The 22,039-nt window shown below is 45.1% G+C and overlaps 1 protein-coding gene across 6 annotated transcripts in view; it reads right to left on the bottom strand.

Moving 5' to 3' along the window:
- SAMD4A (sterile alpha motif domain containing 4A) overlaps positions 1 to 21,806 on the bottom strand; it is a 240,408-nt gene extending 218,602 nt beyond the window's left edge. The window contains exons 1-2 of one of the 6 annotated variants that reach the window (XM_027111287.1): positions 21,498 to 21,806; positions 19,652 to 20,290 (exon numbers count right to left, since the gene is read on the bottom strand). In XM_027111287.1, coding sequence (XP_026967088.1) covers positions 19,652 to 19,847 — 196 coding nt within the window. In that variant the 5' untranslated portion in view covers positions 19,848 to 20,290; positions 21,498 to 21,806. Of the gene's footprint in view, positions 1 to 19,651; positions 20,291 to 20,427; positions 20,641 to 20,893; positions 20,987 to 21,497 lie in introns of those variants that run through there. The other 5 variants (XM_027111290.1, XM_027111291.1, XM_027111292.1 and 2 more) reach the window with 5 other exon arrangements.
- Between the last annotated feature and the right edge of the window lie 233 nt (positions 21,807 to 22,039).

Here is a 22,039-nt window from a genome sequence, read left to right as displayed (position 1 = left end):
TCCCCTGCATCGGCAGGCGGACTCTCAACCACTGCACCACCAAGGAAGCCCGCCAGGTTTTTCTTTACTTTGAGCTAAATGAGCTTTGGCTTCCACACACTGCCCTCTACACAGATATGGAATGGAACCCCTCAACTCCAAGCTAACTTTTCAAGGAACCAATGACAGTTGTCCTGTTCTCTGCTCATTTTTTTTTCCAGCCTGAATGTCCCCCCTGGTTCTCAACTGCCTCACCATCCTCCTCCTGCCAGCCACATCCTGACTCATTCATCTTCCTCAAAGTGTGCAGCTCCTCAGAACTGCACCCCACACTCCAGGTACAGGCTGGTTTGCCAAGAAGACCTGTTCTGAATAAAATATTATTATACATTGCATTGTATATACAATGTATTGTTAAAAGCTTAGCGGCTTGGGGGGCAACCCCCTTGTGACATTATTCATACTGAGTTCTTAGTCCACTAAAAGCCCAAAATCCTTTCCGTGCACACTACTAATAAGCCATGTCTCCCCCAGAGGAGGTCTAGGGGATGCAAATGTAGAGCTACACTTTTAGTGGTTTAATAGTCATCTTGTTATATTGAAATATTTTGGATCATGATTCTGTCATCAAGCTCTCAGCTGTCCCTCTGGGTTCATGCACAGATTTGATAATTACACCTTCTCAGTCCAGTTTACACCCAATTCCTTGCCGTGGCCACCAGCTTCAGGCAGGGGAAACCTGACAGCACCCCACCTCCATCACGCCACTTCTCTCTAGCTCTCTGCCTTGGGGCTTCTCCAACACCATGCCTGGGACACTGTGGAAAGGAGCAGCACGTGCACATGTGCAAACCTGAAGTATGGGGACTTAGCACCCTGGGACAACCCTTGACTAAGAGGAGAGGGGAACCCGTGGATAAATGCCCACCGTGTCTATCCCTTCTGAGGCACAGTCTGCATGGCCCCTCAGAGGGTCCCATGGGACTGAGCCCCAGTGCCCATGACAGTGACCAGTTCAACCACATCGGCTTGTGTTGGCCTCCCCTCCTTCCCTGTGTCTCTCCTCCCCAGCCCCCTTTCCTCTTCCCCAGGATCACTGCCAAAAATAAACCGCCTGCACGCCAGCCCTTGCCTCACGTTCTGCTTTCTTGGGGACCCCAGGCTAAGTCGCAGTCAACATGAATAATGATGTAGGACGTGTGAGCCCCAAGGCACAGCACCAAAGACCTCCCTTAAGGCTGACAGCGGCAGAAGTCACTCTAACGCCACCCAGCCCTCTTACGGGTGGGTGACTCTCACCCAGCCCTCCCATGTCTCCATTTTACTCATCAAGAAATAAGAGGCTGGGCTTCCCTGGTGGTGCAGTGGTTGAGAGTCCGCCTGCCAATGCAGGGGACACGGGCTTGTGCCCCGGTCCGGGAAGATCCCACATGCCGCGGAGCGGCTGGGCCCGTGAGCCATGGCCGCTGAGCCTGCGCGTCCGGAGCCTGTGCTCCACAACGGGAGAGGTCACAACAGTGAGAGGCCCGCGTACCGCAAAAAAAAAAAGAAATAAGAGGCTTTGTCAAAGGCTGTGCTGAAACTTAGACATGGAATGCCTACCAGAATTCCTGTAATTTGCCCAGAATACAGAAGACTCTCCGTAAACGTCAATGCTATCTCCCTTGCTTTCCTATTCCCCCATCAAAAGGGAAATGACATTAGTTCTCCATGACCCAGTCTTCCCATTCTTAGGAAAACCAGGCTGCTTCCTACTTCCTCATCCAAATGCTAATATATCAAGTTTCAGATACTCTCCTGGGAGCTTGCACAGGATCACTGTTGACCTCGCATATCCTTACAAGGGACAGAACTTACTTTTTCCCTGCTTTTTGCCTTCTCAGAGACATCATTATTTAGGGAGGCTTCTGATGGTGCCTCTAGTATTCCTTCACAACTCTTGAGAAATTCAAAAGTGGTTTCACATCGCCATTCTAGTCACGTATTTAAATCACATATTTGGTGCACATACTCAGATATAAACGTATACAATGAAAGTACGTACTCTATATGTATTTGTGCTGCACACACACACTTGAATTCTACTGACAAATCAGGATAAGCTGCTTCAGAAGTTCCTATGTTGCATTTTATGGGAGGACGCTGGGGAAGTAGGAAGAGATCTCTCCCATCCGGTCTCTGGAGTTAACATTCCTGCTCTTACCAGCTCAACTTTACAGTCCATAGCGTCAGCACACCACACACACACACAGAAATCTTTCCTGGAACCTCATTTTCCATGGGACACTGATCATTAGAATGCCTGGAAATTCCAGCAGGGGCAAGGCCAAAAAGCTTGGGAAATGCTACAACATAGCCCAGATCTGCCTTCCTCAATCCCAGCCTCCATTCAGGCTGTGACGATCTCCAAGCCTGGGGAAATCACAGAGATTTCAAACTTCTCTCCTTGGAAAGTTAGTGTTGGGGGGTGGAGATGGGGTTTGGTGGGAGGGGGATCATCCATTTACCATAAGCTTTCATCTAAGTTTTCATTTGCAAACAAAGACCTTGTGATACTCATCCATGCAACTTGAAAGCCAACGCACCAACTACCTCTAAATGACCTTCCACCTCTAATAGCCTATGATCTTTCTACCCAAAGTGTGGTCCACAGACCTGCAGCAGCAGCATCACCTGGGAGTTTATTAGCAATGCAGGAACTCTGGGCCCCCCACAGGCCTCCTCAATAAGAATTTTCGGTTTAACAAGATCCCCAAGCGATCTGTATGCATATTAAATTTTGAAAACTAGTTTAAGACACTTTTATCTTTTTCTGTAAGGCAGCGGTCCCCAGCCTTTTGGGCTCCAGGGACCGGTTTCGTGGAAGATCCACAGACGGGATTGGGGGAGGGGAGGTGGGGGGGGATGGCTCAGGCGGTAATGCGAGCGATGGGGAGCGGCAGATGAAGCTTCACTGGCTCGCCCTCCGCTCACCTTCCGCTGTGCAGCCCGGTTCCTAACAGACCTCAGACTGGTATCAGTCCGCGGCCCAGGGGTTGGGGATCCCTGCTGTAAGTGTTTAACATGTTTCTTCTTAACACTAGTTCTAATCAAAGTAACATATGAAAGTATTCTACTAAAAGGAACCAAGAGAGAGAACTACTACTAAGTCTCATAATTTTTTTTTTTTTTTTTTTTTTTTGCGGTACGCGGGCCTCTCACTGTTGCGGCCTCTCCCATTGCGGAGCACAAGCTCCGGATGCGCAGGCTCAGCGGCCATGGCTCACGGGCCCAGCCGCTCCACGGCATGTGGGATCTTCCCAGACCGGGGCACGAACCCGTGTCCCCTCCATCGGTAGGCAGACTCTCAACCACTGCGCCACCAGAGAAGCCCTAAGTCTCATAATTTTAATGGGTAATTTTAGGGAAAAAAATTTGGCGTGAGCTGATATGCTGTTTTCCTCCTTTAAACATGTTAGAAATCAGAGGAGTGTTTGGATTGCTCCTTCTTCCATTCAAGAATTCATTCCTGATGGACAATATGCACCACGCTCCCCTCTTTCTAATGTACTCATACTCATCTTTCAAAGACCCAGGAAGAACTTCCCTGGTGGTGCAGTGGTTAAGAATCTGCCTGCTAATGCAGGGGACACGGGTTCGAGCCCTGGTCCGCGAAGATCCCACATGCCCTGGAGCAACTAAGCCCGTGCACCACAACTACCGAGCCTGCGCTCTGCGGCCCGCGAGCCACAACTACTGAAGCCCACGGGCCTAGAGCCCGTGCTCCACAATGAAGAGTAGCCACCCCTTGCCACAACTAGAGAAAGTCTGCACACAGCAATGAAGACCCAACTCAGCCAAAAATAAATTTATTTTTAAAAAGGGGGGGCCTGGCAGCCTGCCCCTTACGTGGTCCAACAGACTCTCCCCTATATGTGTGGTTTTCTTGACAAAACTTTCATTAAAGGTACTAAAAAGGCAAGAATCTTGTAAGCTCTAAAGCACTTGTTGCAAATGACCCACTCAAGTTTACTTCTTCCATTCGTTACTTCTTGGACAACCCAACCCATCCTGTTCTCTCCCCTTCACTCAAGTCCAGTTTTGTTCTCTCACTGGAAACACAGCATTTAGCAACTTTTTACAGTCTAATTATTACACATACAGATCATCCTTAGCTTACAACGGGGTTGCCTCCTGATAAACCCATTATGAGTTGAAAATGCATTTAATACACTTAACCCACCTAGCTTAGCCTTGCCCACTTAAATGTGCTCAAACACTTTCATTAGCCTACAATTGGGCAAAACCATCCAACACAAAGCCTGTTTTATAATAAAGTGTTGAATATCTCATGTAATTTATTGAATACTGTACTGAAAGTGAAAAACAGAATGGTTATATGGGTCCCGAATGCTTCTAAGAGTATCGGTTGTTTTCCCTCGTGATTGTGTGGCTGACTGGGGGCTGCCACTGCCCAGCATCACAAGAGAGGACCGTGGGGCAGATTGCTAACCTGGGAGAAGATCAAAATTCAGAATTCCAGGAACGACTTCTACAGCATACATATCGCTTTTGGAATCGTAAAGTCAAAAAACTGTCTAATGCAAACTGCCGTAAGTCAGGGATCACCTGTATATATGTTGTTTTACCTCCACAACTCGAGTGTAAGCTCCTTGAGGGGAATCATCACATTTCTTTTGCCTTTGGACACAGCTCCCAGCTCTCGGCTGCAGGACTTGGTGAATTAATAAGTAGTGAGGAACTTGATCCCACAGTTTCTTACCAGATACTCTTCTCCAGGTACCACTTAACAGTCTTACCTATTGCATAAAAGAAACCACTGAATCGTTTGATTTTTTTCTCCCTGCTAAACCAAGACAAGGAAAACTGTATTAAAATGATGATACCTAGGTGAGAACAAAACCCTAGAACTAGCTTATGAGCCCCAAGGAGTGAAATGCTCCTACATATAATAAAAGCAGCAGGTTCCTCTGAACTCCGCTGGCTCCTGGAGTGCAGGCTTCAGAGCAAAGCCCAAGCCTTGACTAGCTAACCTTGAGAGAAAGCTTCGCTCCTCTTCTGAAAGTTCTGCTTTCCTTGGGAGATTCCTGCCTCAGGCGGCTTCCACAGAAGCAAAAAATAGCTCAGAGGAGACGTCTGATTCTGCATCTCAATCTACGTGAACTGGATGAACTCAGTAATGCCTTGGAAGGAATGATTAGAAAAGATGGAAAGAAAAGAACAGGCTAAAAATTCAAAGTAGTAATTATATTTTTAAAAGAAAAAAAAGGATTTTTATGAGCACCACAGCTTTGCTAGCAAATGACTTACGTAAGTCACTTCCCTCGTGGATGAAAACCTCCAAATTTTCCTCAGGTCAAGGAGGAGAGTATTTTCTCTTCCGTGGTGTTGTCAATTCTTATTAGAATTAAGCTTCTGAAGGATATACTGGGGAGCTTTCAGTTACTTCTCAGCCCTTCTGACCCTCATTTCACTCTCAGTTTGTTTATTTATACATAAACAAACCAATTTGACTGCTATGTTTGTCTGCCTTCTACTTGCTTTGATGGGACCTATTTATAACACGTACTCAGTTGCTAAAGCCTTTGAGCATCCAAGCTAAGCAACCAAATGCAATTTATTTGCAACAAAGATCACAAATGCCTGTGACCTGCTACCTGTCATCCCAGACCAACCCAAAGAAAATTACAACACCCAAAGTGAAAAGTGTTTCAGATATGAAGTCCCTAGATATTTCATTCCTCCAAATGATTTCTTTTTTTCACATTCACCAACTGAAGGTAAAAAGTGTTGACAAGTTATTTGGGAAAACTGGGTCAGGGCTGTGTTTTTTAGGACTCAACATGATATAAAATAGAGTAATACAGCTAAAATATAGAAGGTGGAGCAAAGTAGACTCATATCTTTTCAGGTTCCAAGTCATCTTCAATCTCTTCCAGATAATCCTTGAAATAAAAGATGCCCTATCAGGACTTCCCTGGTGGCGCAGTGGTTAAGAATCCGCCTGCCAATGCAGGGGACGTGGGTTCAAGCTCTGGTCCACGACATGCCATGGAGCAAGTAAGCCCGTATGCCACAACTACTGAGCCTGTGCTCTAGAGCCCACGAGCCACAACTACTGAGCCCGTGTGCCACAACTACTGAAGCCCACGTGCCTAGAGCCCATGCTCCACAAGAGAAGCCACCGCAATGAGAAGCCTGAGCACCGCAATGAAGAGTAGCCCTCACTCACCACAACTAGAGAAAGCCCACTCAGAGCAATGAAGACCCAACGCAACCAAAAATAAATAAAATTTTAAAAAAAGATGCCCTATCATTTAGGAAAACATTATTTATATAAATTTCTTATTAATTAGAGGCAAATTTAAACCTGGGGGACAGAATAGGTCCTCACTGGATTGTTAACAAGTAGCTTCCAGCCAATAACAAGGTTTCATTAGTCCCGTTCTACAGATGAGAAAACTAAGGCTCAGAATTAAGTGACTAGCCCAATTCAAAATCCATACTCTAAGAATCCTCTACACATATCCCCTCCTATGCATATAAATAAATGGTCACCTGGTAAGACCTTCTTTTCCTATCTCAGTCCTTCCTTCTCCCCCATACAGCAATGCTGAGAGCAACAAAGCTGCCTTTGGCTGATGATGCCATCATGTGGCCAAAATGGAAATTGTCTGAACCAAACTTTGCCTCACTTCTCCCATTTTTGCCTCTCAGAGAATCATGCATATATTACAAAGCTTTCCCAAACGTGTACACAGACACACACACACACACACACACACACCCTTTTCATCTTTTAACTTTCTTCTTCTTCCCTCCTCATTCTCAGCACACCCCTGCCTAAAAGTCTTCTTGGGTTCTCTATCATCTCTGCAGGATTAAGTCAAATTCCTTAGCTGGCAAAGTCCTGCACACACATGACTTCTGTTTTAACTTCTCTTTCTTAGATCCCAGCATTCTACATCTTTTGAGCCACTCTGAACTCATTATTTCTTGCACACAACAAGGCCCTTTCATAAGACAACGTTTTTATAAATGCTATCTCTTCTGCTTGGAAAACACCTTCAAGCCCGCTCTCTACAATCCTTTCTACATACTGAACCAACTCCTATTCACCCTTCAAAACTCAAACATATCTCCTCTGCAGTGGAGGCTTCTCTGACTCCTCCAGGCAATTAGCTGTACATTCACAATGCTCCCAGAACCTCTCCCCTACCCTTTTTATTCCTATATCTATGCTTCTGTACCTGTGATATGGTATTAGTCATTTACTCAACAGTCGGTATCTATGCACAAGGCATTGGAATACAGTAAATTACCTTTGTATTCCCACTGCATAACACAGGGCCAGGAAAGTAGTAGGCAGTCAGTAAATGTTTGTTGAATGAAAAAGTGAAAGGAGACTGGGCCGGACTGAAGCTAGACTGGGCCCAGCATGAGGCATCAGGTGAACAAATTTTGTTTTAAGGCCAAACAAGCAGGTTAACCTTACCCAAGATAATCGTGAATTACAGTGGCCACTGCAAGAACTTTTAACCTGGATAAGCTTTTCAACTTATGAGGTGCCCTAGAGAAAAATGGTTCTTGGCCAAGCACTCACTAAAAACAGAAGAGGGAAAACTACTTTTCTGCCTCTTCATGACCTTCTGGTGGCCAGGATAAGACCACCTGGGACATCCCACTCACTCCAGAGCCTGCAGAATCCTGGGGAAAACTGGCAGAAGAAAGCAAAGGCCGTGTGGCTGACAGGGTCTTGCTGCTCCGGCTGGGTGTCAGGGCTGAGCCTCTCAGGTGGGAGAGCCGAGTTCAGGACACTGGTCCCACAGAGACCTCCCAGCTCCACGTAATATCAAACGGCGAAAGCTCTCCCAGAGATCTCCATCTCAACACAAAGACCCAGCTCCACTCAATGACCAGCAAGCTACAGTGCTGAGCACCCTATGCCAAACAACTAGCAAGATAGGAACACAACCCTGCCCATTAGCAGAAAGGCTGCCTAAAATCATAATAAGGTCACAGACACACCAAAACACACCACTGGACACGGTCCTGCCCACCAGAAAGTCAAGATCCAGCCTCATCCACCAGAACACAGACACTAGTCCCCTCCACCAGGAAGCCTACACAACTCACTGAACCAACCTTAGCCACTGGGGGCAGACACCAAAAACAATGGGCACTATGAACCTGCAGCCTGTGAAAAGGAGACCCCAAACACAGTAAGTGAAGCAAAATGAGAAGACAGAGAAACACACAGCAGAAGAAGGAGCAATGTAAAAACCCACCAGACCAAATAAATGAAGAGGAAATAGTCTACCTGAAAAGGAATTCTGAGTAATGATAGTAAAGATGATCCAAAATCTTGGAAACACAATGGAGAAAATACAAGAAACATTTAACAAGGACCTAGAAGAACTAAAGAGCAAACAAACAATGATGAACAACACAATATATGAAATTAAAAATTCTCTAGAAGGAATCAATAACAGAATAACTGACGCAGAAGAATGGATAAGTGACCTGGAGGATAAAATAGTGGAAATAACTACTGCAGAGCAGAATAAAGAAAAAAGAATGAAAAGAATTGAGGACACTCTCAGAGACCTCTGGGACAACATTAAATGCACCAACATTCAACTTACAGGGGTCTCAGAAGAAGAAGAGAAAAAGAAAGGGACTGAGAAAATATTTGAAGAGATTATAGTTGAAAACTTCCCTAATATAGGAGAGGAAATAGTCAATCTAGTCCAGGAAGCGCAGAGAGTCCCATACAGGTTAAATCCAAGAAGAAACACACCAAGACACATATCAAGCCATCAAAAATTAAATGAAAAGAAAAAATATTAAAAGCAGCAATGGAAAAACAATAAATAACATACCAGGGAATCCCCATAAGGTTAACAGCTGATCTTTCAGCAGAAACTCTGCAAGCCAGAAGGGACTGGCAGGACATATTTACAGTGATGAAAGGGAAAAACCTACAGCCAAGATTACTCTACCCAGCAAGGATCTCATTCAGATTCGATGGAGGAATTAAAACCTTTACAGACAAGCAAAAGCTAAGAGAATTCAGCACTACCAAACCAGCTTTATGACAAAGGCTAAAGGAGCTTCTCTAGGCTGGAAACACAAGAGAAGGAAAAGACCTACAATAACAAACCCAAAACAATTACGAAAATGGGAATAGGAACATACATATCGATAATTACCTTAAATGTAAATGGATTAAATGGTCCAACCAAAAAACATAGACAGCCTGAATGGATACAAAAGCAAGATCTGTATATATGCTGTCTACAAGGCACCCACTTCAGACCTAGGGACACATACAGACTGAAAGTGAGGGGATGGAAAAAGATATTCCATGCAAATGGAAATCAAAAGAAAGCTGGAGTAGCAATTCTCATATCAGACAAAATAGACTTTAAAATACAGACTATTACAAGAGACAAAGAAGAACACTACATAATGATCAAGGGGTCAATCCAAGAAGATAGAGCAATAGTAAATATTTATGCACCCAACATAGGAGCACCTCAATACATAAGGCAAATACTAACAGCCATAAAAGGGGAAATCGACAGTAACACAATCATAGTAGGGGACTTTAACCCCCCCCCCACTTTCACCAATGGACAGATCATGAAAAATGAATATAAATAAGGAAACACAAACTTTAAATGATAAATTAAACAAGATGGACTTCATTGATATTTATAGGACATTCCATCCAAAAACAACAGAATACACTTTCTTCTCAAGTGCTCCAGGATAGATCGTATCTTGGGTCACAAATCAAGCCTTGGTAAATTTAAGAAAACTGAAATCGTATCAAGTATCTTTTTTGGCCACAACGCTATGAGACTAGATATCAATTACAGGAAAAAATCTGTAAAAAATACAAACACATGGAGGCTAAACAATATACTACTAAATAACCAAGAGATCACTAAGGAAATCAAAGAGGAAATCAAAAAATACCTAGAAACAAACGACAATGAAAACACGAGGAACTAAAACCCACGGGATGCAGCAAAAGCAGTTCTAAGAGGGAAGTTTATAGCAATACAATCCTACCTCACGAAACAAGAAACATCTGAAATAAACAACCTAATCTTACACCTAAAGCAAGTAGAGAAAGAAGAACAAAAACCCCCAAAGTTAGCTGAATGAAAGAAACCATAAAGATCAGACCAGAAATAAGTGAAAAAGAAATGAAGGAAACAATAGCAAAGATCAAGAAAACTGAAAGCTTGTTCTTTGATAAGATAAACAAAATTGATAAACTATTAACCAGGCTATTCAGGAAAACAAGGGAGAAGACTCAAATCAATAGAATTAGAAACGAAAAAGGAGAAGTAACAACTGACACTGCAGAAATACCAAAGATCATGAGAGATTACTACAAGCAACTATATGCCAATAAAATGGACAACCAAGAAGAAATGGACAAATTCTTAGAAAAGCACAACCTTCTGAGACTGAACCAGGAAGAAACAGAAAATATAAACAGACCAATCACAAGCACTGAAATTGAGACTATAATTAAAAATCTTCCAACAAACAAAAGCCCAGGACCAGACGGCTTCACAGGCGAATTCTATCAAAAATTTAGAGAAGGGGCTTCCCTGGTGGCGCAGTGGTTGAGAGTCCGCCTGCCGATGCAGGGGACACGGGATCGTGCCCTGGTCAGGGAGGATCCCACATGCCGCGGAGCGGCTGGGCCTATGAGCCATGGCCGCTGAGCCTGTGCGTCCGGAGTCTGTGCTCCACAACGGGAGAGGCCACCTACTGTGAGAGGCCCGAGTAACACAAAAAAAAAAAAAAAAAAAAATTTAGAGAAGAGCTAACACCTATCCTTCTCAAACTCTTCCAAAATATAGCAGAGGGAGGAACACTCCCAAACTCATTCTATGAGGCCACCATCACCCTGATACCAAAACCAGACAAAGAGGTCACAAAGAACGAAAACTAAATGCTAATATCACTGATGAACATAGATGCAAATATCCTCAACAAAATACTAGCAACACAATCCAACAGCACAGTAAAAGGATCATACATCACGATCAAGTGGAGTTTATCCCAGGAATGAAAGGTTTCTTCAATATATGCAAATCAATCAATGTGATAAACCATATTAACAAATTGAAGGAGAAAAACCATATGATCATCTCAACAGATGCAGAAAACGCTTCTGACAAAATTCAACACCCATTTATGATAAAAACCCTCCAGAAAGTAGGCATAGATGGAACTTACCTCAACATAATAAAGGCCATATATGACAAACCCACGGCCAACATCATTCTCAATGATGAAAAATTGAAACCATTTCCTCTAAGATCAGGAACAAGACAAGGTTGTCCACTCTCACCACTATTATTCAAAATAGTTTTGGAAGTTTTAGCCACAGCAGTCAGAGAAGGAAAAGAAATAAAAGGAATCCTAATTGGAAAAGAAGAAGTAAAGCTGTCACTGTTTGCAGATGACATGATACTATACATAGAGAATCCTAAAGATGCTACCAGAAAACTACTAGAGCTAATCAATGAATCTGGTAAAGTTGCAGGATACAAAATTAATGCACAGAAATCTCTTGCATTCCTATACACTAACGATGAAAAATGTGAAAGAGAAATTAAGGAAACACTCCCATTTACCATTGCAACAAAAAGAATAAAATACCTAGAAATAAACCTACCTAAGGAGACAAAAGACCCGTATGCAGAAAACTATAAGACACTGATGAAAGAAATTAAAGATAATACAAAGAGATGGAGAGATATACCATGTTGTTAGATTGGAAGAATCAACATTGTGAAATTGACTATATTATCCAAAGCAATCTACAGATACAGAGCCATCCCTATCAAACTACCAATGGCATTTTTCACAGAACTAGAACAAAAAATTGCACAATTTGTAAGGAAACACAAAAGACACCGAATAGCCAAAGCAATCCTGAGAAAGAAAAACGGAGCTGGAGGAATCAGGCTCCCTGACTTCAGACTATAATACAAAGTTACAGTAATCAAAACAGTATGGTACTGGCACATAAACAGAAATATAGATTAATGGAACAGGATAGAAAGCCCAGAGATAAACCCACACACATATGGTCACCTTATCTTTAATAAAGGAGGCAAGAATATACAATGGAGAAAAGACAGCCTCTTCAATAAGTGGTGCTGGGAAAACTGAACAGCTACATGTAAAAGTATGAGATTAGATTCACTCCCCAACACCATACACTAAAATAAGCTCAAAATGGATTAAAGACCTAACTGTAAGGCCAGACACTATAAAACTCTTAGAGGAAAACATAGGCAGAACACTCTATGACGTAAATCACAGCATGATCCTTTTTGACCCACCTCCTAGAGAAATGGAAATAAAAACAAGAGTAAACAAATGGGACCTAATGAAACTTAAAAGCTTTTGCGCAGCAAAGGAAACCATAAAGAAGACCAAAAGACAACCCTCAGAATGGGAGAATATATTTGCAAATGAAGCAACTGACAAAGGATTGATCTCCAAAATTTATAAGCAGCTCATGCAGCTTAATAACAAAAAAACAAACAACCCAATCCAAAAATGGGCAGAAGACCTAAATAGACATTTCTCCAAAGAAGATATACAGAGTGCCAACAAACACATGAGAGAATGCTCAACATCACTAATCATGAGAGAAATGCAAATCAAAACTACAATGAGATATCATCTCACACCAGTCAGAATGGCTATCATCAAAAAATCTAGAAACAATAAATGCTGGCGAGGGTGTGGAGAAAAGGGAACCCTCTTACACTGTTGGTGGGAATGTAAATTGATACAGCCACTGTGGAGAACAGTATGGAGGTTCCTTAAAAAGCTACAAATAGAACTACCATATGACCCAGCAATCCCACTACTGGGCATATACCCTGAGAAAACCATAATTCAAAAAGAGTCATGTACCAAAATGTTCATTGCAGCTCTATTTACAATAGCCCAGAGATGGAAACAACCTAAGTGTCCATCATCGGATGAATGGATAAAGAAGATGTGGCACATATATACAATGGAATATTACTCAGCCATAAAAAGAGACGAAATTGAGCTATTTGTAATGAGGTGGATAGACCTAGAGTCTGTCATACAGAGTGAAGTAAGTCAGAAAGAGAGAGACAAATACCGTATGCTAACACATATATATGGAATTTAAAAAAAAAAAAAATGTCATGAAAAACCTAGGGGTGAAACAGGAATAAAGACACAGACTTACTAGAGAATGGACTTGAGGCTATGGGGAGGGGGAAGTGTAAACGGTGACAAAGCGATAAAGAGGCATGGACATATATACACTACCAAACGTAAGGTAGATAGCTAGTGGGAAGCAGCCGCATAGCACAGGGAGATCAGCTCGGTGCTTTGTGACCGCCTGGAGGGGTGGGATAGGGAGGGTGGGAGGGAGGGAGAAGCAAGCGGGAAGAGATATGGGAATATATGTATATATATAGCTGATTCATTTTGTTGTGGAGCTGAGGCTAGCATACCATTGTAAAGCAATTATACTCCAATGAAGATGTTAAAAAAAAAAAAATATCCTACGATAAACCATAATGGAAAAAATATTTTTAAATGTATATATATATGTATAACTGAATCACTTTGCTGTACAGCAGAAATTAACACAACACTGTAAACCAACTATACTTCAATAAAAAAATATTGATTAAAAAAAAACAAAAACAAAAAAAAAAACAAAAATAAACAAATGGGGCCTACATCGACAGACGAATGGATAAAGAAGATGTGATACATACATACAATGGAGTATTACTCAGCCATAAAAAGGAACGAAATTGGGTCATTTGTAGAGACGTGGATGGATCTAGAGACTGTCGTATGGAGTGAAGTAAGTCAGAAAGAGAAAAACAAATATCAGATATTAATGCGTATATGTGGAACCTAGATAAAAGGTACAGATGAACCAGTATGCAGGACAGAAATTGAGACAGAAATGTAGAGAACAAATGTATGGACACTAAATGGGGAAAGCAGCGGGGGGTGGGGGGGGTGGTGTGATGAATTGGGAGACTGGGATTGACATGTATACACTGATGTGTATAAAATGGATGACAGGATAAGAACCTGCTGTATAAAGAAATAAATAAAATTAAATTCAAAAACAAAACAAAAAAAAATAAATGGGGCCTTATGAAACTTAAAAGCTTTTGCACAGCAAAGGAAAACATAAACAAGATGAAAAGACAGCCCTCAGAATGGGAGAAAATATTTGCAAATGAAGCACTGACAAAGGATTAATCTCCAAAATTTACAAACAGCTCATGCAGTTCAATATGAAAAAAACAAACAACCCAATCCAAAAATGGGCAGAAGACCTAAACAGACATTTCTCCAAAGAAGATATACAGATTGCCAACAAACACATGAAAGGATGTTCAACATCACTAATCATTACAGAAATGCAAATCAAAACTACAATGAGGTATCACTTCACACCAGTCAGAATGGCCATCATCAAAAAATCTAGAAACAATAAATGCTGGAGAGGGTGTGGAGAAAAGGGAACTTTCTTGCACTGTTGGTGAGAATGTAAATTGATACAGCCACTATGGAGAACAGTATGGAGGTTCCTTAAGAAACTAAAAATAGAACTACCATACGACCAGCAATCCCAGTACTGAGCACATACCGTAAGAAAACCATAATTCAAAAAGAGTCATGTACCACAATGTTCACTGCAGCTTTATTTACAACAGTCAGGACATGGAAGCAACCTAAGTTCCACTGACAGATGAATGGATAAAGAAGATGTGGCACATATATACAATGGAATATTACTCAGCCATAAAATGAAACAAAATTGAGTTATTTGTAGTGAAGTGGATGGACCTGGAGTCTGTCATACAGAGTGAAGTATGTCAGAAAGAAAAACAAATACAGTATGCTAACACATACATATGGAATCTAGGGGGAAAAAATGCTTCTGTAGAACCTAGGGGCAGGAGAGGAATAAAGACGCAGACATAGAGAATGGACTTGAGGACACGGGGAGGGGGAAGGGTAAGGTGGGACAAAGTGAGAGAGTGGCATGGACATATATACTACCAAATGTAAAGTAGATAGCTCGTGGGAAGCAGCCACATAGCATAGGGAGATCAGCTCGGTGCTTTGTGACCACCTAGAGGGGTGGGATAGTGAGGGTAGGAGGGAGACACAAGAGGGAGGAGATATGGGGATATATGTATATGTATAGCTGATTCACTTTGTTATAAAGCAGAAACTACCACACCATTGTAAAGTAATTATACTACAATAAAGATGTTAAAAAAAAAAGAAAAAAGAAAAAGCGAAAGAACGAACTACAAACAAGATCTTATCCAGGAAATATCATCAGGAAAGCCTATACTCTTCTGCTTTCCTTTTACTCAATTTATGATCTAAAAAATCAACTAAGGTATGGCATACCTATACCATGGAAACCAAAAACCATAAAAACATAGGACCCACATCTTTGCCCTCTAATGAGAGTAAATACACCCACAAGCCCTTTTCAATCTCCACAACTAATTTTGTCTTTAACACTACCATTTCAGATAATCCTTTCTCTTGTATTTAATTATGAGTAACAATCTCTTTGCCATTTATTTACTACAAACATACGCAGTTTCCCCACAAAATATGCACTGTTTTGTGAATTAATAAACTTGCGGATTCACTTGTGAATCTCCATTTATTACACTATCTCCACTGGAAAAAATATTTCAAGTTCAAATGACAAAAGTCCTAAACTAGTGCCACACAATCCATTTTTCTTTGAAGATTTCCAAGTAAACTCAGCAGGTTCCATCTTTAGGTATCAAATGACATTTTAGCACCAAAAACAGACAGCTACAAACTGAGACTGGCCAGAAATCTCAATGTTAACCTGGGCTGGTGGCTGAAGGGCACGTATCTAAGGTTATGAGCGTTCTGGAAACAAGCCTCTACTTTACAGAGCTGAGCATGACCAGTACCCACTGACCAAATCCGGAGTGAAACACACACACACACACACAACACACAAACAAATCCACAAGGACTAACTCAGCCATGTTCTTTGGATCTCAGATGACCACGAACCTGAGGCAAAGGATGAACCAGTGAACCACTAGAATCTCAGTAAATGCTAAATTTAAGAGAACAAAAAGTTAGTATCAAAATACATCCCATGGATCTCAAATAAACCATGTTTAATGTGAAGGATTATCTATTTAAAGTTAGTCCGGTAGAAAACAGAGCCAAGTTTGCACTATTAGTAATTTTTTGGTTGTTATACTGAGGTCAAGCCCCAGATATGAATTTCGTTCTCATGCACCAAGTTTTAAAATCTCTGAACACCAGAAGAAATACATGTTTGTTTAGTTGATGATTACAAAATAAAGTAAGTCACACATGATGATTCTGGTATAGGAAACCTCAGCCAGCCAATAAATGAGTCATTCTAAACAGCCTAGTTTTCTGAATGGGTAATAGCTTCACATGCCAAAAGAGCTCTGGAGGTTAATTACCTTGAGTGTTAATATTTCCAACGTTTATGGCATATTTCCCTCTCTTCTCAAAGAGTGTATTTAAAAATTTATCTTTTTTGGTAGTTCACTCTCATTAATGGTAAATAGCAATTACGGATTTATGTTATTACAAAGTAATGTCTGCAAGTCCGATTGAGGGTTCCTACCTTAATATTCCCAAACCTTCAGGGATTCTGTTCCCAACTCTCGTATCTAAAGTTATAATTTTTCTGTTTCTTTCCTAGTTGTCAAGCTGTCAGGGGTCACTTTTCACCATTGGTTACAGCAACTCCTCACCCCATTCTAAATGTGCTACCCCATATATTCTATGGATCATTTTTCAAATAAAATAAAGTTAGGATTGTTATCTAAAATAAGAGTAAGTTCTGAAAGAGCATCTGAAGCATTCTCCCAGACTTTATGCGATCTATTCCAATGCTGAGTAGGCATTTTTGCCCCTTGCCTGGTTCTTGGCTAGGTTCCAGATACGTAAGAGAGCTGTGCTCCAGACAGGCATTCTACGACAAATCTTGACGTTCCTTGTGATCCCTTAATGCAGAAGTAAACCAAACCATCACATGACCTCACTAATAAACTTCTGTCCTGGCCACATAACAAAAAGTGCAAAGTTTCCAAGGAAGCAAAATATCCAGGTTGAAAGATTAATCCAGAAACTGGAAAATGGTCCCTATCTTACATAAGGGTTATGGTTTCACATATCTACAGCATTTAGCATCATGAATAGGTAGGCATACTTACATAAGTATGGTTAAAAAAGATTTTTTGAGGGGAAAAATAACCAAATTATGTTGTTAAACTCATAGAAGTTCAATTTTTTTATTGGTTTATTAAAGTAAAAGATTTTTAAGCTAAGCAACTTCTTTTTAATTCCATACATCTAATGGCTTCACTTACTAAACAGATGGCTGCTATGTTGGGAAAAGTCTTCTCCTTTACTCAAAGGGAAAAAATGTTCCTCTAACATTTGAGTAACCTAAGGATTAATTATCATTGTTTTAAACAGCCCCTACAAGCAATGAGGTCAAGCATTCAACATAAATCACTGTACTTAAATTCTGTGCATTCTATAAAACGCAAAAGTTTACACAACCTTGCTTGTCAAACCTGAAAAAGCAAAATCAAGCAGGTGATCCAGGCTACCCTGTCACATTAAGAATGGAAGTACAGAAGTAGGGCTTCCCTGGTGGCACAGTGGTTGAGAGTCCACCTGCCGATGCAGGGGACACGGGTTCGTGCCCTGGTCCGGGAAGATCCCACATGCCACGGAGCGGCTGGGCCCGTGAGTCGTGGCTGCTGAGCCTGCGCGTCCGGAGCCTGTGCTCAGCAACGCGAGAGGCCACAATGGTGAGAAGCCCACGTACCGCAAAAAAAAAAAAAAAAAAAGAATGGAAGTAAAGAGGGACTTCCTGATGGTCCAGGGGTTAAGACTCCAAGCTCCCAGTGCAGGGCGCCGGGGTTCCATCCCTGGTCAGGGAACTAGATCCCGCATGCCACAACTAAATAAGATCCGGCACACGGCAACAAAGATCCCCCGTGAGGCAACTAAGACCGGCGCAGCCAAATAAATAAATAAATAAATATTTAAAAAAATAATAATAATAATGGAAGTAAAGAGAGCAGGTCATCAGTTACCCTAGTTATGTTTCCACACCCTTATGAAGGAGACTGGCCTTTCAGCTATTTATAAACACAGAACTGAAAGGGAAGGGGGCCCTGCCACTGCCACCCTTGTGAGTAACCAACAGGGTGGGCTGTTCGGCTCAGGCTGAATCCCAGTGGGACCCGTGGGATCTCCCTCAGGATGGCCCACCACACTAGGCAGCACCGGATCCTCTGGGTGCAGTCCTGTCTGGTCAGGAAAAGGGCTGTGAGGATTTCCAGCAGTCACTGCCAGCCTATGATTCTATATATGGAAACATCCCATCCTAGTGTTTCCAGCACCACGGGCACCACACCAGGGAGGAGGAGGGAGGAGCAGGCCAGCCCTCCTCTTGCTGTGCTGCCGGCACACTCACTTTCGTGTCTCCCAGGCCCTGCTGCCCTGGACTGGACCCTGTCATCAAATGGCAGCCCAGCCCTCTGCTGAGTCTTGCAGGCTGGCGGCTCTAACATGGAACAGCTGGAAGAGGACCCTGCATTCTTTTCTCTGTGTAAACACTGGGGGCTCTGTTCACCCTCCTGCTGCAGCATGAACTAAAGAATTTTCCCCATGCAACATTACAACCAACAGACCTTTCCCCATCCCCCATCCTCACCTCCCACCCCCAGGCCCGGATATAATTTCAGTCTGTCACCACCCATGCTGGCAAACAGCAAACTGCTGAACCTTTCAGTACATTCACTTTCTATGCTAGTCGAGGTGTCTGTAAATACACTAGCAGGGTAATAGGAAACAATTCTGTTATGCTCAATAAAGTTTCCTGACAAAAGCATTAATGACCCTGATTCATGCCTGCTCCCTATGAGACCCTTTCTACAAGATGTATATCAATATAAATAATGTCGTGATAGTTAAGTATAACCACGTAGTATACGAACTGCAAATATGTTAATAGTCTATAGCATCACCTACAAATTATTCTGAAGACAGAGCTCTAAAATTGGAATATCCGTGGGGAAAAATGAACACAAAATTGGATTTTCATGTATTCCTCATACAGCCTCATCAAAGCTTGTCTTCTGAAGGGCAGTCCCAGGCTTCTTCATGTGTTGCTGAAATCCAAAGAGCCACGTTGCCCAAAAGAAGAAAGGGGGGGGGGTAAGAGCCCAGAAAATCCAGACTCTACGTGACCTGACTTACTTATTTCCCAGGAAACTGCATGAGAGAAAAATCAATCATTCATGCTACCGTAGCTACCACATGGAATGGACTGAGGGAGTTGACAGTGGGCAAAAAAACGAAGCGGCCAGCGGAGGTTAGTGGGTGGCAGGGCCTGGGGCGGGGGCCGGTGGCGGGAGACGCCAAGGACTCAGGGGCCTCGAGGTTCTGTCGCCACGGACCAGCGGTCGGGGGGCGGGGCCAGGCCCGAGGCTGGGAAGGGGGGGAGGGCGTGGACAGGACAGCGGGACAGCGGCTGCCGCGCACTTACCGGGACTGTTGGCCTCGCCTTCTAGGACGTGCAGCTCGGTGCAGTCGGCCAGCGAGTGCTCCAGGCAGAGCTGGAGGAAGCGGGCCTGGGTCTGGCTCACGCGCTTGAGCAGCGACAGCAGTGCAACAGTCTGCTCGCACTCGTTCCAGCCCTTAAACCAGCCCGCCAGCACCCCGACCTGGTCGCGAAACATCATGGTTAGGGGGCGGCCCTCGGTCTACAAAGCCCCCTCCGAGCCCCAGCCCGCCCCGCCCGCCCCAAAGTTTGGCGGAGCCGCAGCCCAGCGGCCGCCGGAGACGCGTTCCCGTTCCAAGGTGGCTCTGGTGCCCGGACGCTGCAGGTACTGCCTCGGCTCCTGCCTCTCTCGTCTGGTTTCAGTTACGTTCTGGTGGTTCTGGCTGATTTCCCCAGAGATGATGACAGACAGTAGCACGGAAATGTTTGTTGTTGTTTTTTTTAAATAACGATTTAAAAAAAAATTTTTCCCCACAAGGCACACAAACTGAAGAATGCTCTTTCCCCCCTCCCCCGCCTTCTTCTCGCAGCTTCGGGATGGTGATTTCCGGCGTCCCGGGGTCTCTCCCCCGCTGGGCGGCAGCTCGGACCCTTCACACCCGCATTCCCGAGTGGCGATCACCACTGGAAGGAGAGAAAAGGCTGCAGTGAGACCTCGGCCGGCGAGGGAGCGCGCGCGGGAAACGAGTGCATTAGAGGGGGTGGAGGGGGGCGCCCCGCGGGGGGTTTGGTCCCCCAAATTCCGGCCGCCCCCTCCGCACCCGGATGCTGGAGAGGAGCTATTCCCGTTCTGGGAAAAGCAAGAAGCTTCCTTCCCAGGTACGTGAGGAGACCGCCCGGCTTCCTGTTGCTGCCGCTGCGAACGGCTAGTGCTCCCCACACACCCCACCCGGGGTGGCCTCGGGGACTGTGCCTGCAAACGCCCGCACCAGCAACAGATCTTTCTCGCGCAGAAAACTTGCAATGCGGCTGCGGAGGGGCGCGGGGGTGGGGGTGGGGGCTAATGCAAAGCAGAGGCGGAGGCAGCAGCAGCCCGAGTTCCTTCCTCCTCCTCCTCCTCCTCCTCTCCCGCCTCCTCCTCCGCCACCTCCTCCTCCCGGAGAAGCAGCCGAACGGCTGCAGCTCCATCTACAGCAACAGCCAGCATCTCCAACGCCAGGCGCCCCTCTGGATTTAGGCCGTGAGCAGCCGCGGCAACAGCTCGAGACAAAAATAAACTCTCCCCACCCAAAGCTCAGCGTCCAGCGGGCGGAGGCGCAGCCGGAGCCCCGGCTACCCCGCGCCGCGCCGCTCCAGCCCACCCAGGAGGTCTCCGAGGGCCTGCTTCGCCCTGAGCGATCAGATGTGTGCGTGCGTTTGCGTCTGTGTGTATGCGAGTGTGTACGCGTGTGTGTGCTGTAGGCATCCTGCCCCCGCTGCCGCCGCCTACGGGCGGGTCTGTCCGGTCCACCGCCTCGCCCGCGCGTCCCAGGCCGAAGGCAGCACGGCTATGGGCGAACGCCGAGCGCGGAGACAGCCGAGCCTACAGCACTGCCTCCCCCGGCGGGCAGGGCGGCTCCGCGGGAACTGCGGCTCCGCGCCGCCCGCACACGCCCCCGAAGCACCGCAAAGAAGAAAAGTTCGGTTTCGGGGGCTCCCCCAGTCCTAACCCTGTTCGGGTGGCAGCCAGCGGACGGCGAAGAGAGCCCAGCGACTCAGCCAGCCCTCGAGGGGCGGCTCGCTCCCAGCACCCCGTTTCCCGGCTCCCAGAACTTCGCGGCTCCCAGAACTTCTCCCCTCCGGGAAGGGGACCCAGTGACCCACTGGGGCAAAAGAGAGACAGGGCGCTCACCTGGGAGCGGCTCATCCTGGCTGCTCGCGGCCCCAAGCGCGGGTCCGGGACCGCAGCGGCTCTCAGCGAGGTTGGGGGCGCCCGGAGCGCGGGCTGCGGGCCATGCCGTCGGGGCGGGCGGCGCTGAGAGAGTGCGGCGCTGCGGGTCCGGGCCGCCGCCGCCGCCGCTCCTGCCGCCTCCAGTGTCGGCTCGCGGAGGACTGAGCCGCCCGAGCCGGAGCTCCCCACATGCTACTGATTAACATACACCATTACATCATGGGCTTGGCAGGGAGCGCCCGAGAAGGGGGGAGAGGAACCCGGGCGGCGGCGGCAGCGGCGGCAAGCGGGGGGAGTCGGGGGAGGATCCCCGGGCCCGGCCTGCGGCGGGGGTGGGGGGGCGGATTCCTAAGTGGGGACCAGAAAAGGGGAGGGGAGCGGAGAGGGAGGAGCCGGATGGCGCAAAGGGGTCGGGTTGGAGGAACGGCCTGGCGGAGGGAAGAAGTTTGGGGAAGGGGAGGGGTCCAAGTGAATGCCTGCCCTCTGCTGCTTGCGTGTTCCGG

Source organism: Aethalodelphis obliquidens, unplaced genomic scaffold (genome assembly GCF_003676395.1).
Source record: "Aethalodelphis obliquidens isolate GAN/ISIS:26980383/991018 unplaced genomic scaffold, ASM367639v1 scaffold10, whole genome shotgun sequence".
NCBI lineage: Eukaryota > Metazoa > Chordata > Mammalia > Artiodactyla > Delphinidae > Aethalodelphis > Aethalodelphis obliquidens.
Note: the sequence above shows the minus strand (reverse complement) of the source record. Positions and strands in the feature narration are given on the sequence as shown.